We start from the raw sequence: 14624 nt of genomic DNA, 5'->3' as shown, positions 1-14624 counted from the left end.
AAGTTTTCTTTTGGTCCAGATCCCCTCAGCGGGCTCAGCTTTCCCACATTTTGTCCTTCGTACACTATTCAACCTCTGGCAGCTCAGTTTTTGGGTGGCATTTCACTGCCTGTGGGGATGCTACTTACCGTGTTTTACACTGAGTTTTTTCGATATAAAATTATTTCTCCCTCCTCTGAACTGCCAGAGTGCTTTGCCTTAATCACATGATTATTGGTTTTCACATCCATTTGCTCCCTTAACTGAATGCTTTAAAAAAAACACCTCTAAGTGCTGAGTACACAGTAGGCACTGAATAAATGTTTGTTTTGTTTACTGTGTGTCACAGTTTATTAACGAAACACCGTCCCACAGAAGAGAAAGACAATTAATAGATTATTTTGTGGTCTTTATGTGCCTCTGTTGTCAGAGCTCTCCATCAGTTTGAGATTTGTGTCTTAATTAGAACTACAAGTACCTCTGAATAAATTTAAATAATTGTGAATTTCAGAGAGAATGTTTCCATTTCACATGCCTCAGTCTCCTTTTTTCTTTACCAGCACTGTAATCAAGGCACAGGTCTTATTGAGCTAACAAATAATTATCCTTCATTACATAAGTGCTGTGTAGCCTGACCTTAGAAGGCAGCCGAAGCTGACGAGATGGCAGTGGGTCTAGCCAGCTGTGTCTGCTTTCACGGTGTGCTGGTGCCTGTGCGCAGGGGCTGCTTTGGGAGAGTCTGGGGGAGCCATTGCCTCACAGGTTCCCTCTCTGATCTGAAAAGCACTGTTGCTGTCAGGCCACGGAGCTGCATGGTCTCAGACAAATTTTTCCGTTTGAAATCTGTGTTTTCTCTTCATAGACTACAAGCTATTTAAACAGAAGCACATTTTCTGAGATGTACGCCTATATTGTTCTTTGTTCATTTTTTTTCTCATTTTTGACTAAAACTAAAAGCAAAATTTGAACACTGAGATGTGGGTGATATATGTGAAACTAATGGGAAATGGAGAGTATATTTAAAATATCATAGATAATACAAATGAACTAAAGTAATTTTCAAAAAACCCCAAGAACTGATTTCCGTGAACTTGAAGTGGCTAAGAATTAACTTTAGCCACCTCATGCGAAGAGTTGACTCATTGGAAAAGACTCTGATGCTGGGAGGGACTGGGGGCAGGAGGAGAAGGGGATGACAGAGGATGAGATGGCTGGATGGCATCACTGACTTGATGGACATGGGTTTGGGTGGACTCTGGGAGTTGGTGATGGACAGGGAGGCCTGGCGTGCTGCAGTTCATGGGGTTGCAAAGGGTCGGACATGACTGAGTGACTTAACTGAACTGAACTGAAGCATGAAAACAATGTAAAGAGAATCAAGAAGAAATAAATGTTAGGTTTAAATTATATATGAAAAGTTTCAGTGGTTTGAAAATCAAAATAATTACATTAAAAATACACATACATGCAGACAGCAATGTCTTTAATGAATGAAAACTTCTCTCTTGGACCAATAAGTCCAAGTAAAAGCAGTGTTATTATTGACAACAATATTAGATTTTTAGATGTTATGATATGCTGGGTGCCCTTTTAAGGATTTTTCATGTATTTTAATTCTCATAGTAATTATTTGAGGTAGATGCTATTATTATTACTCCATTTTATAGATGAGGCAGCAGAGTCACAGGTTAAGTGAATTTCAGCGTGCTTACACACCTAGTAAGTTATGTAGTTTCTGAATGGATGACTTTCTTTCTGTTGCAGAAGCGTGGCTCTGATGCCTGTCCTCTTGGCCAGTAGCCTATACTGCTTAAATGGGCAAAGGACAAGAAAGGACATTTTAAAAAAGAATAAATAAAATGGCCCCAAATCATGAAAAATTTTCTGTTTCGCTAATGATACAGAAGGAAGTAAAACTCTAAATGAAATTTATTTTCGTCTTTGACTAGGATGCTGGAAATAAGACATTTCCATGGAATGGTGGTAGGAATTTATTTCTCCCAGTGCAGGGCTGTGGGGAAGGGCTGAGGTTCTCTGCTGAGGGCATGAGGGACTGCCATTGCCTCGGCCACTCTCCTGAAAGGCTGGGTGTGGAAGACGCAGCTTGCTCCGCAGTCAGGGGTCAGCGCACTAGGCGTGCTGCTGGTTGGGATGCAGAATCTGAGGTCTCCTCGTGTACGGCTTTTCTTTCCGAACACGAGTCGGGCCTGGCCAGGGACAACCACGCGCGTGACACGGAGGACGATCGAGAGGTTTTGCGGCTTCCTCTTGAGTTCGTCTTTCTGAAGAGTGCCAGGCTTGCAGCTTTGATAATAAATTTTACATTATCAGTTTATTGTGGCACTACGGAATCTGAGGGAAATTTCATAAAGCTCCACTAAGTAGCCTCAACTGTTGACAAATGATTCTTGATGTTTAGTTTGGTACAAGATGCAGAGAATGTAGGTCTGCTTCCTTTATTCAAACTCAGTAACTGGTTTGGGACAATTAATTTCCAATTGTTTCCCGGTAGAGCAGATTTGCTTGTATATTAATGAGGCACAGGTGTTGAGCCCCTGGTGTCTGCGTGCCTGGGAGGCGTACTTCAGTTGTTTGTCTCCTCAGCCATAGGCACGGCAAGGTACTCAAGCTTGCCTTTCACAGTTTTCACAGTGAGCTTTTCAGTTTTTTTGATTTTTTTTCACATTTGCCTGCACCTGTTAAAATTTTAAAACTGTTCGTGTAGAAAGAAGTTGCAAAGATTTCAATAGTAAATAGTACTAAAAATTAAAGGAAATAGTCTTCTATTCTGTTTAACTGCCCAGCCTTACGTGAAAGAGAAGTGAGTTGATTTCATGAGATCTTTCAGGTGAGAAGCCAATATGATCAATCAATGATCCAAATTTTGGTTGTGTATTTTTGAAGCAGGTATATCTTTGTTAGTGTCTAAAGCAGTCATATATTTGTATTAATATTCTTTTTTTTTCTTGTTGATTCACTGAACTGCACTACCAGCATTTAAAAGGCAGTGGAATAGCCTCCATAGACATTATGAATTTCAGTAGCTGGCATAATTATAGCGATCTACATATTCATTAAATCTACAGGAGAACTCTGTCCAAAAAGACAGCCATGCATTCAGAAACAGACAACTAAATATATATATTTTAAAAGTTGCATCTCTGAGACTTATTTAAAATTAAATTCCTGTAGCACTCCTCTCCAAGCAGAAGGATTTTAACAAAAGGATCCCCACGCTTTGGTTTCTTGCATCTAGGAAAGAATGGGAAGAACTATTTGTAAACAACAATTACTTGGCAACAATAAGGCAGAAGGGGATTAATGGGCAGCTGAGAAGCAGCAGGTTCCGCAGCATTTGCTGGAAGGTAAGAAGAAAATATTTATTTACAGTTTGCGGCTGCAGTCTATCAACACATTACCTGATGCCCTGGAAGATCACCGTGCGGGGGATCACTGAATTTTCCAAGAGGCTTCACTCGCGAGGCTTTGGCATCTAGGTTTATCTTTCATAGGACATTTGCTTATAAGGTTGGAGCAAGCGCCTTAGTCCTGGATAGCTGGCGATGGTACAGGAGTCATTTGAAATACCGGTCTTTTCATCCCATTTGATGGTGCGGAACTCAAGCAAAGCCTTCTGGGTCCCCTGAGGCATTTGCAGAAATCCTTGGCGCTGGGCAGGGGTTGGTGGGCGACTGTTCTCAGGTTCCTGTTATATCGGGTGCTGTCATGCAGTCAGCCACCTTTGTTTCTTCACGAATAGCAGACAGGAAAGGTACTTTCATACTTTCTGTACTGGAGACACAGTGAAGGGCAGCGAGGAGGAGAAGTGGAGAGGAATTAGGTCAGTTTCCTTCAAGGGAAGGCCATTGGTGAGCCCCTGGGTAATGATGACCTTCAGTGTCTCTCAGGGCTTAGAAATCTGTCCCCTTTTGTTCTTTCAGAATGAATCAGTTTAGATTGAGACTCACTTTTTAAACGACTTCTCTTGAAAGTTGTTTAGGGTTCATCTGCATAAATTGAGCAGACGAGCCGGCAAGTGAAGACAGCAAGGAACACATAATGTATTAGACAGTTTGAAATTTAATAATTTAGGTTTAATAATTAAAGTGCATTTTTCTTCTGTTCAGTGCTGGCAGTGAAGGCGGGGTCGTGCTGCTTGGATGTTTATACAGGAGGCTTTGCCGCCCCCACCCCCTGGCTCCATGTTGTTTAACTTTTTGAGTCTCCTTCCTTTGCTAAAAATAAACTCAAATCCAGATTTATTTTAATGTTTTATTAAACTAAATTAAATCAAATTTGTCTTTTTGAGAATGCTTGTTAATTTTGTAAACTGCTTGCTAGTTGTAAATTGCATTTTCTGCTGTAAAAGGAATGACTTCACTGCTCAGGCTTGTCCTCAAATTGTTCCTCTCTGTCCATTACCTGCTTGTTTGAAGACAGATCTTGGAAACCTTGATGCTACAAATTGGACCTTGTGCTTGTTAATGCGTTCTATCACCCCCCTAAATATAAGAAAGTAGAACAGAGTGAACTTGAACCTTCATGAATTTTCCTTGTTCACTTTTACTGTAACTCTGGAGAGGAGATGGATTCCATCTTGTGGTGTATCTTTTAGAATCTTGCTCCCTGGCCTTTGTGCACTTTTGCGATTGTCCAGGTTGATATATGTCTTACACACCCCACATACAAGTGCGAGCTGGAAGGGTGATGAGTGTGCAGCACCAGGAATGCATCGTCTTCAGTTTTCAAGTGATGCCCTTTGGCGTAGTTTCATGTTTTCTTAGGATTTTCATAAAAGTTTTCCTGTTTTTTTTTTTTTTTGACAGCTTTTTCTTTGTGTTCTTCCTCAAGATAAAAGTCAGTGGATAAGTAAAATTAAAGAACTAAGAGCATGGTATAGCAGCGTTAAAGAAATAGTAAGTTGTGCTTTAAGTAACGTAACTGTTTTCTTAATTAGGCTTTGAAGGCCAGCGGCCTCTGACCTTTGCGTGTGTGTTTTCTTTCTTTCCAGCACATCACAAACCCTAGGAAGGCTGTTGGCCAGCAAGACCTGATGATCAATAACCCCCTTTCCCAGGACGAAGGGGTAAAGTTGGTGTTTATTCGCGCCTTGGCCGCTCTTGCCCACCAGAGCTGCTTGTGTCTCATTATCAGTCAGCATGGAGGCAGTGTCACTCTACACCGGTAGCATGACGCTTTCACCCCGTGTCAGTCCACCTAAAGCCGGGTGGGAGCTACTCCCTGCTGTGTGCTGGCAGCGCTGGGGGCAGCCGTGGGCTGCTTCCGGACACGGGCACGGTGGAGGGGAGGCCCTGGGGCTGTGAGCGCTCAGGGTCAGCGAGACGAGAACCGAGAGGAGGGCACGGCGGGGCCGGAGAGGCCGCCGTGCACAGAGCCTCCCTCTCTCGGGAGTGAGAAGGCCGCACCCGCGAGGACAGCTCTCCGGAAGGAGATAGCTGAGCGGTGACCCTCGAACAGGGTTTAAGATCATGAAAAAGATGAGGCCCTCCTCCCTCAGGTCCCGGTGAGGACGAGCCGTGTTAGCCCTCAGCGGCACTGGGTCGCTTCTCCAGTTCCTGTTTCTGTGCTGAAGGACGTTTTTTTGTTTCACATTTTCTGTATAAAATTAACATTGCTTTTTCCTCATATGTGTAATTATTATAATATAGTCTGTGAATATTAAGCAATTTTTAAAACTTGAAGTTCATATTTTAAGAAATAGATAAAAATCTATGTGATTATGAAACCAAAGCTCTGTAGAAAACCTTACATAGCTTTCTGTGTTGGCAGTTCAGGTCAGGTTCCAGTGGACCCGCTGGCCTGTGGTCCTCCTCTAGTTCAGGTGACCTCTTTGTTGTTTAAGGGTAGCAGCAGATATCTAGCAGTAAAAGTATCATTCACTTTAAGTAGATAGTAGAAAAATTTAAATATGCACAGTAATATCACTGGAAAAACTAATGTTAGAATGATTATGTGTCTCTGAGATTAGACTAGATTTTAATAAAACACTTTCCAGTTCCAGGTTTTCTATCTGCAATGTGAAATCATAACTCAGAGAAGGATACATTTTAATTATTTGAATCATTAGATTGAGATCATAAAAGTCAAGCAAAGGTGCAGTATTGTTTTAAATAAATTGCTTTCCTTATTTCAGAGTCTTTGGAACAAATTCTTCCAGGATAAAGAACTTCGGTCAATGATTGAACAGGACGTCAAAAGAACGTATGTAGAACTATTTACAAGTTACCTTCAGTGATTCAGACTGGTGTTACCTCTGAAATTTTAGCAAACTATACAATCTGTAGAGGAGCCTTAGTTGAATGTAGTATTCTACTTGTGTTAATAGTTATTGTGGCCAAATGTTGATGATAATAGTTACTTTTTATTCTTAAATTATAGACTTTTGTGTTCCCTTTGTCAAAATATCACATTTATAATATTGGTAATACTAAAATAATATATAAATACTTAAATGTTTAAATCAGTTTTTCAGTTTCCAACACTTGCTTGAAGTCATGTGCTTCTAACTAAGGTTATATTTTGTAGTCTTAATACTGGTTTTGCTAGAAAAAAAATTATCTTTTGCTTTACACCTTTGAATCCCTTTCTAATCAAATTACTGTTTAAATGACAGGTATATTTTTACCCCCTTTTACTTCTGTTCCTTTTGACACCATTCAAGTTTGCAAACAACTCCAAATCTCAATATTCACTATATGAAGTGGCTCTTTATCTAGCATATAGTTAATTTCTATAACTTTTATGTATTGGACCTTACTTTTTTGGGGGTCATGTGATGAGCACATGGAATTTGTGTGGGTGAGCCTGGGGTAAGTTCTAGCCAGGTATGCTCTAGTCCTAGTCCTGAACAAAGTAATTTCAGCAAAGGTCTTTCTCCCTTAGATGTTCATTTCTGCAAAACAGAGATAAGACTGACCACCTCATGGCATAGTTACAGATTCACATGTTGTTAGTGTAGTAAATTAGATGTGTCTCCATTTTAAGCTGTGTCAGTATCAGCCGAGCTCCCCCCCTCACCAGGGTCTGGGATGAGCCCGGTGTGTGCGAGCCCGTACCTCCAGGGCCGCCTTCCAGCCCCCCGCGCCTCTGCCTGTCTGCCCGACTCCGGTTCAAGTCCTGCTCCGCCAGGCGCACAGGCAGGGCCCTGGCTCCGACACTGCTCTTCTCTCCAGGCCCCAGACAGAATGATCAGACGACGTGGACTTGCATTAAGGGCATACTACCCATTTAACAAATGAGATTTTCTGCTTTAAAATGGAAATACTTCAGAGGGGCCATAGGTTCAGAGAGCAGCAGCACCACTGATAACCGGCCGTGGTGCCGAGTTGGGGTGGGAAGTGTGAGCACTTGGGTGAGCCTGGTCAGGACCAGGGGCAAGCAGTTTCGGGGCCGTTACCCTCCTGAGTCAGGCCGTGGTGCTGGTCTCTCGCCAGTGGTTTCAGAAGGCAGAGTGCCGTTGTTTTGGTTCACAGGAGGCCCTCAGTAACTATTTGTTGGATAAAACAAAAGGATAAATTTCCTCACCCATCGCTTTAGTAACTAGCTGGGTAATCAGTGGTGAGAAAACAGGGTTCATAAAAGCAAATGCACAGTATATGTAGTTTACCAAGCAGTAGCGATGTCTCTCTTTTAAATGCTAGGCAGTTATCTTAGAAAACTTGATAGCTTACGTTTGAAGTAGCCAGTAAGAAGAGTGTGAGTGTCTCCGCTGTCATCAAATGGAAGTGGAGGCACGCGGCACTGGACAGGGTCCCACACCGGGACACCCAGGCCAGATTGCTGACGGGAGTGGGAGCAGAAGAGAAGGGGAGACAAGGGCGGACACAAAACCAAGCGATAAGTGGGATGTGAGCCCTTTCAGCATTTTGGTTCCTTAGATCAAACATTTCTGCTTTGCTATGTGGGAAATGTTATTTCTCAAAAGCTATATTCTGTGTGTTTCTCTTACAGAAACGTATGTGTGTCTGTGTGTATAACACACATACATGACAATTGTTTTCCTTATAATTTGTCTCCACTGCTGCGTTTTAATTCAGGTTACAAAGCCCAGATGCAGAGAAGCCCTCTGGGTGGGGGAGGTTCATACCTCCTTCCCCAGAAGTCTCTCCCATGTCTCGCCTCACATTTTGAGGAAGTCTCCTAGCCATCTCTCTGTAAATTCTGTGGCAAGTAACTTAGCTTGTAGGGTAAGGCTGTCAGTCTTTTTTTAAAGCCACCAAACTGCTAATCATAAAAGCTGAATAGCTTGAGTAATCTTACTGTTAACCTTTCAGGCTGCATTCCCTCTGTAGAAGGTGCTGTGTGCGCTCAGTCGTGTCTGACTCTTTTTGACCCCATGGACTGTGGCTCCCCAGGCTCCTTTCCCATGGAATTTTCCAGGCAAAAATACTGGAGTGGGTTGCTGTTTGCTACTCCAGGGATCGAGCGTGTGTCTCTTGCGCCTTCTGCATGGGCAGGCGTAATCTTGACGCTGCAGTACCTGGGATGCCTTTAGAAGGCACTTCATGATCCCAAATCCGTGGTTTTCAGCCCAGTCTGAACTGCAGCTCATACTGCAGTGGGTGGCGGGCGGGAGCAGCGCGGCTCCCTGACTGCTCACCAGGCTGTGAGAGAGCTGGGTGGTTTCGACTGACTGTCTGTCTCCTGTGCTTCAGACCCGTCCACTGCATGGGAGATCAGAGTGGTGGGGAAGACAGACGAGTTTCCTGTTGTCGTGGGATGTACATTTTAGTGCGGGGCGCTGGGGAGTGAGACATAAGCCTGTGTAGATACAGAGAGTCATGGAAGAGGGCAGTGACTGCTGTGAAGAAATCAAAACCGATAATCTTAAACACAGCCAGACAGGTGGCTGTTTTAGGAGAGGCGTCAGAAAGGGCATCTCTGAGAAGGTCCTCTTTGAGCTGAAACATGTTACGAAGCCAGCAACGTGGTGATCTGGAGGAGGAACCTTCCAGGCTGAGAGAGCAGCTGATGCCAAGTCTTCAGTGAGAGTGAGCTGAGGGTCAGCAGGCCTGCTGGGGGTGGAGGTGGCGGTAGGGATGTCTGGTGGGCTGTTCCGCCAATCATGGCTAGGAGTTTGGGTTTGACCCCACCTGCAGTGGGGAGGCTTGAGGGAGCTGAGGGGAGCGTGGGACCCTGGAGGAGGGCTGGGGCGCCTGGAGGAGCTGAGGGGAGTGCAGACCCTGGAGGAGGGCTGGGGAGCCTGGAGGAGCTGAGGGGAGTGCAGACCCGGGAGGAGGGCTGGGGAGCCTGGAGGAGCTGAGGGGAGTGCAGACCCGGGAGGAGGGCTGGGGCGCCTGGAGGAGCTGAGGGGAGTGCAGACCCGGGAGGAGGGCTGGGGAGCCTGGAGGAGCCGAGGGGAACGTGGGACCCTGGAGGAGTGCTGGGGCGCCTGGAGGAGCTGAGGGGAGCATGGGACCCTGAAGGAGGGCTGGGGCGCCTGGAGGAGCTGAGGGGAGCGTGGGACCCTGGAGGAGGGCTGGGGCGCCTGGAGGAGCTGAGGGGAGTGCAGACCCTGGAGGAGGGCTGGGGCGCCTGGAGGAGCTGAGGGGAGTGCAGACCCTGGAGGAGGGCTGGGGCGCCTGGAGGAGCTGAGGGGAGCGTGGGACCCTGGAGGAGGGCTGGGGCGCCTGGAGGAGCTGAGGGGAGCGTGGGACCCTGGAGGAGGGCTGGGACGCCTGGAGGAGCTGAGGGGAGCGTGGGACCCTGGAGGAGGGCTGGGGCGCCTGGAGGAGCTGAGGGGAGCGTGGGACCCTGGAGGAGGGCTGGGGCGCCTGGAGGAGCTGAGGGGAGTGCAGACCCTGGAGGAGGGCTGGGGCGCCTGGAGGAGCTGAGGGGAGCGTGGGACCCTGAAGGAGGGCTGGGGCGCCTGGAGGAGCTGAGGGGAGCGTGGGACCCTGAAGGAGGGCTGGGGCGCCTGGAGGAGCTGAGGGGAGTGCAGACCCTGGAGGAGGGCTGGGGCGCCTGGAGGAGCTGAGGGGAGTGCAGACCCGGGAGGAGGGCTGGGGCGCCTGGAGGGTGTGTCGGGAGTGTGGGACCTGGGAGAGGGTGGCTGCTGTGCTGCGGGCGGGGACAGAGGCTGTGGGCACGGCCCCACAGGGCAGTGGGTGTGAACGACGTGGACTGCAGGTGGTCTGGAGCAGATACAAGCTGAGGACTTGTATTGGATTATTGTGGCTTTCTGCCACTCCTCAGTTCGGTTCCATTGTTACCACTGTTTGGGGGCCTTTCACCTCTCACCTGGAAGTCTCTTGTCTAACTGTTTCCCTTGACTCTATTAACTTGCTTTTCCCATCCAACTCATGTGTTGAACCCTGTCTTGAATCCTAGTCTTGGCCCTACTTTCCTGTCTGGACCTGCCGTGACCCTCTGGTTTTGCAGAAGACGTGCTTATCCAGACTCCCTAACACACACACTGTTCCTTTTCAGACTGTCCAGTTCCCTTTGTGTTACTGACTTCTAGTTTAATTCCACTGTGGTCTAGGGGCAAGCATCATATGATTCCTCTTCTGTGAAATTTGTTAACATGTGTTCTATAGCCCAGAATGGGATCTGCCTCTGAGAATGCTCTATGTGAGCTGGAGGAGAATGCGTATCCTGCTTTGTTGGATAGAAGTGACCTGTAGATGTCATTTAGATCCAGTTGGTTGATGATGTTGCTGTGTTCAGCTCTGTCCTTACTGGTGCCGCCTGCCGGTTCTGTCCATGTCTGATCAAAGGCTGTTAGTGTTTCCAGCTGTAATAATGGATTCTTTCCTTTCTCCTGGGCTTCCCTGGTGGCTCAGAGGGTAAAGCGTCTACCTGCAGTGTGGGAAACCTGGGTTCAATCCCTGGGTCAGGAAAATCCCTTGGAGAAGGAAATGGCACCCCACTCCAGTACTCTTGCCTGGAAAATCCCATGGACGGAGGAGCCTGGTAGGCTGCAGTCCATGGGGTCACAAAGAGTCGGACACGACAGAGCGGCTTCACTTTCACTTTCATTTCTCTTCACAGTTTTGTCAGACTTTGCCTTGCGCAGTGTGATGCTCTGTTGTTAGGTGGTTCTTATTATGGCCTGTATGTCTTCTTGTAGAATTGACCCCTATTTCATTAGTCAGTGCCCTTTTTTATCTCTTAACTAGTGTTAGCATGGAGAAGGCAATGGCACCCCACTCCGGTGTTCTTGCCTGGAGAATCCCAGGGATGCGGGAGCCTGGTGGGCTGCTGTCTATGGGGTCGCACAGAGTTGGACAAAACTGAAGTGACTTAGCAGCAGCAGCAGCATGGTATATTGTTCTCCAACTATTTCCTTTTACTCTATGTGTCTTTACATTTAAGGTGGTTTCATAGGCAGCATGATGTTGGGTTTTAAAATGATTGCTTGTAAGGCAAGTCTACTGACAAATTCTCTCAATTTTTGCTTGTCTGAGAAAGTTTGATTTCTCCTTCACTTTTAAAGGGTAGTTTTGTAGCACACAGAATTCTAGTTGGGCAGGTTTCTCCTTCTCAAACACTTGGAATTTTTCAGTCCACCTTCTTCTGTCCTGCGTGGTTTCTGAAGAGAAGTTGAATGTAATTCTTGATTCCTGTATAGGTAAGATGAAGTCCCACCATTCCCCACCCCCCCCCCAACCTTTAAGAACTCTGTCTTTGATTTTCTGCAGTTTGAAAACGATGTGCTGAGGTGTCGTTCTTTGGGCATTGGTCCTGCGCGGTGGCTTCTGAGCTTCCTGGTCCTGCGGTTTGGTAGCTGACATTCTTTGGGCAATTTTCTCAGTGATTGTCTCTTCAAATGTTTCTCCTGCTCTTTTCTCTCTTCTCCTTATATCCCCGTGAGAGCCCTTGAATGCTCTGTTCTATTCTTTTTTTCAGTCTTTTTCTATTGCTTTTCAGTTGTTGAGGATTTTGTTGAGACATCCTCAGGCTCAGATTCTTTCCTCAGCTGCTTCCAGTCTACTTGATGACTCAACCCATCAAAGGCTGCTGCTGCTGCTAAGTCGCTTCAGTCGTGTCCAACTCTGTGCGACCCCATAGACAGCAGCCCACCAGGTTCCTCTGTCCCTGGGATTCTCCAGGCAAGAACACTGGAGTGGGTTGCCATTGCCTTCTCTGCCATCAAAGACATTCTTCTCTGTTACCCTGTTTTATACGTCTAAATTTATTTTTGGTTCTTTCTTAGGATTTCTATTTTTTACTTACATTGCCTGTCTGTCCTTACATGCTGTCTGCTTTATCCATTAGAGCCCTGAGTGTTTTAATCATACTTGTTTTAAACCCCTGACTTCATAATTGCAATTTCTTTGGTTCTGATGCTTTGGTTTCTGTGTCTTCCAATTGTCCTTTCTACCTTCAGGCCTTGTAATTTTGTTGTTGTTCAGTTCTGTTTTTATGACAGCTAGATGTGATTCCCTGGTTAAAGGAGCTGCTGTCAGTAGGCTGTTTGTAATGTGATGAGCTGAGGGGAGAGGGGAAGTGTCCTTTAGATACATGGTCAGTCGTTCTGTGCCTCTGGACTATGCCCTTTACAGTGTTTCTCGGATCGCCCTTCCCCTTAGATGGACAGGATGGCTGTGGTGGGGGTTGGGCTGGGCATTTCCCTCTCCCCAGGTCAGTCAGGGACCGATGGAGTCTCAGCAGGTTGGGCTCTGGGTAACTTGTTCTCCCTGCAGGCAGGCCTCGTTCAGAAGAGCAGACTCCCCTCTGTCCAGGTTGGCCCCTCTCCCCTCCCCACGCCATAGCTGAGGGGATTTTTCCCTGATACTCACTGTGGGAACCTGGCCGAGCTTCTAGAGGCGAATCTCAGTTTTGTGTGGGTCTCCCTGTGATGGAGTTTTCCTGGAGGTTTTAACCCTCAGAGGTAAAGCCCATGGACACAGGAGCCTGGTGGACCGCAGTCCATGGGGCTGCAGAGAGGTGCTGTTTCTGCACAGGTTCTGCATTCCATGCAGCTCCTCTGCTCCAGGGCCGCTCCCCCTGCTGTACCGAGTCCCCACAGCTCATCCTTCAAGGCTGCGTTCATCACCGCCCTGTTCCTGAAGAGTCTTTACCACTGGAAATAATTTGTGCCTGTTCTGTGTTCCAGTGGCATTTTCTTAATAACTTTGTAAGGATATTACTTACGTTTCTTTGATATTGCTCAAGTTTATTTAGACTTGCCAGTGTATTCAGTACATTTATATTAGTCTCCTTAGCATTGCATATGCCAAGATAAATATGGTGTGGGTCCTTAAGAAGCTCAAAGTCTAGTAGAGAAAGCAGACCTAAAAAAATGTACAGAGCAGGATAGCAGTACTACGATGGAAAGAGGACATACAAGAGAAACTCCCATAGCTTCATATTCCGATCCGGGAGACCTAAGTGTTCCCGACTCACGACCCCATGCCTACTTGAGGCGGACTGTGCTGTTCTCAGTTGTGCCCGACTCTCTGCGACCCCATGGACTGTACCCTGCCAGGCTCCTCTGTCCACAGGGATTCTCCAGGCAAGAATACTGAAGCTTCCCTTCTCCAGGGGATCTTCCCAACCCAGGTCTCCTGCCTTGCAGGTGGATTCTTTACTGTCTGAGCTACCAAGGAAGCCCAAGAATACTGGAGTGGGTAGCCTATCCCTTCTCCAGAGAAACTTCGTGACCCAGGAATTAAACTGAGGTCTCCTGCATTACAGGTGGATTCTTTACCAGCTGAGCTACAAGGGAAGCCATGCCTACCTGATGGTGCTACTCTGTAAATACCTGAGGATGTTAGCTCAGTACTGAATGCCGTGCACAATGGGATCTCGGCCCCTGCTCAGTGGAGCTTGGGAAAACAAGCCAAGTGCTCTCCCGGGGAAACACGGACATAAACTAATGTGTTAAGTTCTGTGCTCCTCCAAGCAGTTTCCACATTTCTTTCACTTTCATTACGTTATTATCAGTGTCAAGTACTTGTGTTGCTGTAACTTATAAGACCCTGAGGGAAACAGAATAAAGGGTGGAAAATACCGGGGGAAGAAAGTACCTACCTGGTTGTCACCCCAGGTCTCATGTTTCACACCTCATGGTAACCCCTGGGGGGCGTTTCTGTCTTACTACAGAGTCAGGGTGGTGCCTAATTAATGCTCATTGATTGTGAATCCTACCACTTATGATCAGTGTTTTTCAATTTTCGTAATAACATCTCTAACATTTCCAATCTTTAGAAACATAAACACACTGAGAAAATACTATTATCCGCCTTCTAGTCTGAGTTTAAACAAGATAATTCATCTCATAAGCTGTGTTGTTTTCTCATTATAGAATTTATTTGATCTGAATATGTCATTGAATTAAATATTATCTTTCAACTAATTTTAATATTGTTTTATTCTACTAACCTTTTTTGCCTCAAAGGGTTTTGTATTCATTTCAATTAATTGTTCCTTATCTCAGCCTAATGAGGTTGTTACTGTTCTCATTTTTATTACTGAATGGGGAAAAAACTGATAATCAAAAGGTAAATCAAGTAGCTTCCAATTTATAGCATTTCTACTTCAGAACTTGAGCTGTCCATTCTGAACCAGTTTTGCCATGCTTCAAAGGCTTAACATTATATGAAATTCAGTATTATTTAAAATGATGGGAAATACTGACTTCAGAATAAAGTATCATTTCCATACTATATATACTAAAG

The 14624-nt window shown here is 45.9% G+C and overlaps 1 protein-coding gene across 10 annotated transcripts in view; it reads left to right on the top strand.

Moving 5' to 3' along the window:
- The window catches only part of TBC1D5 (TBC1 domain family member 5), a 599010-nt gene that overhangs the window by 319953 nt on the left and 264433 nt on the right, over positions 1 to 14624 (top strand). For 7 of the 10 annotated variants that reach the window (XM_061427849.1, XM_061427878.1, XM_061427859.1 and 4 more), the window contains 4 exons: positions 3236 to 3344; positions 4806 to 4895; positions 4991 to 5065; positions 6134 to 6201. The exons of 1 other annotated variant lie outside the window; for it this stretch is intronic. In XM_061427849.1, coding sequence (XP_061283833.1) covers positions 3236 to 3344; positions 4806 to 4895; positions 4991 to 5065; positions 6134 to 6201 — 342 coding nt within the window. The remainder of the gene's footprint in view (positions 1 to 3235; positions 3345 to 4805; positions 4896 to 4990; positions 5066 to 6133; positions 6202 to 14624) is intronic. 2 more of the 10 variants (XM_061427893.1, XM_061427909.1) reach the window with 2 other exon arrangements.

The sequence above is a fragment of the Bos javanicus genome, chromosome 1 (genome assembly GCF_032452875.1).
Source record: "Bos javanicus breed banteng chromosome 1, ARS-OSU_banteng_1.0, whole genome shotgun sequence".
Classification (NCBI taxonomy): Eukaryota; Metazoa; Chordata; class Mammalia; order Artiodactyla; family Bovidae; genus Bos; species Bos javanicus.
The sequence above is the reverse complement of the archived record's forward strand: the minus strand, read 5'-3'. Positions and strand labels throughout refer to the sequence as shown.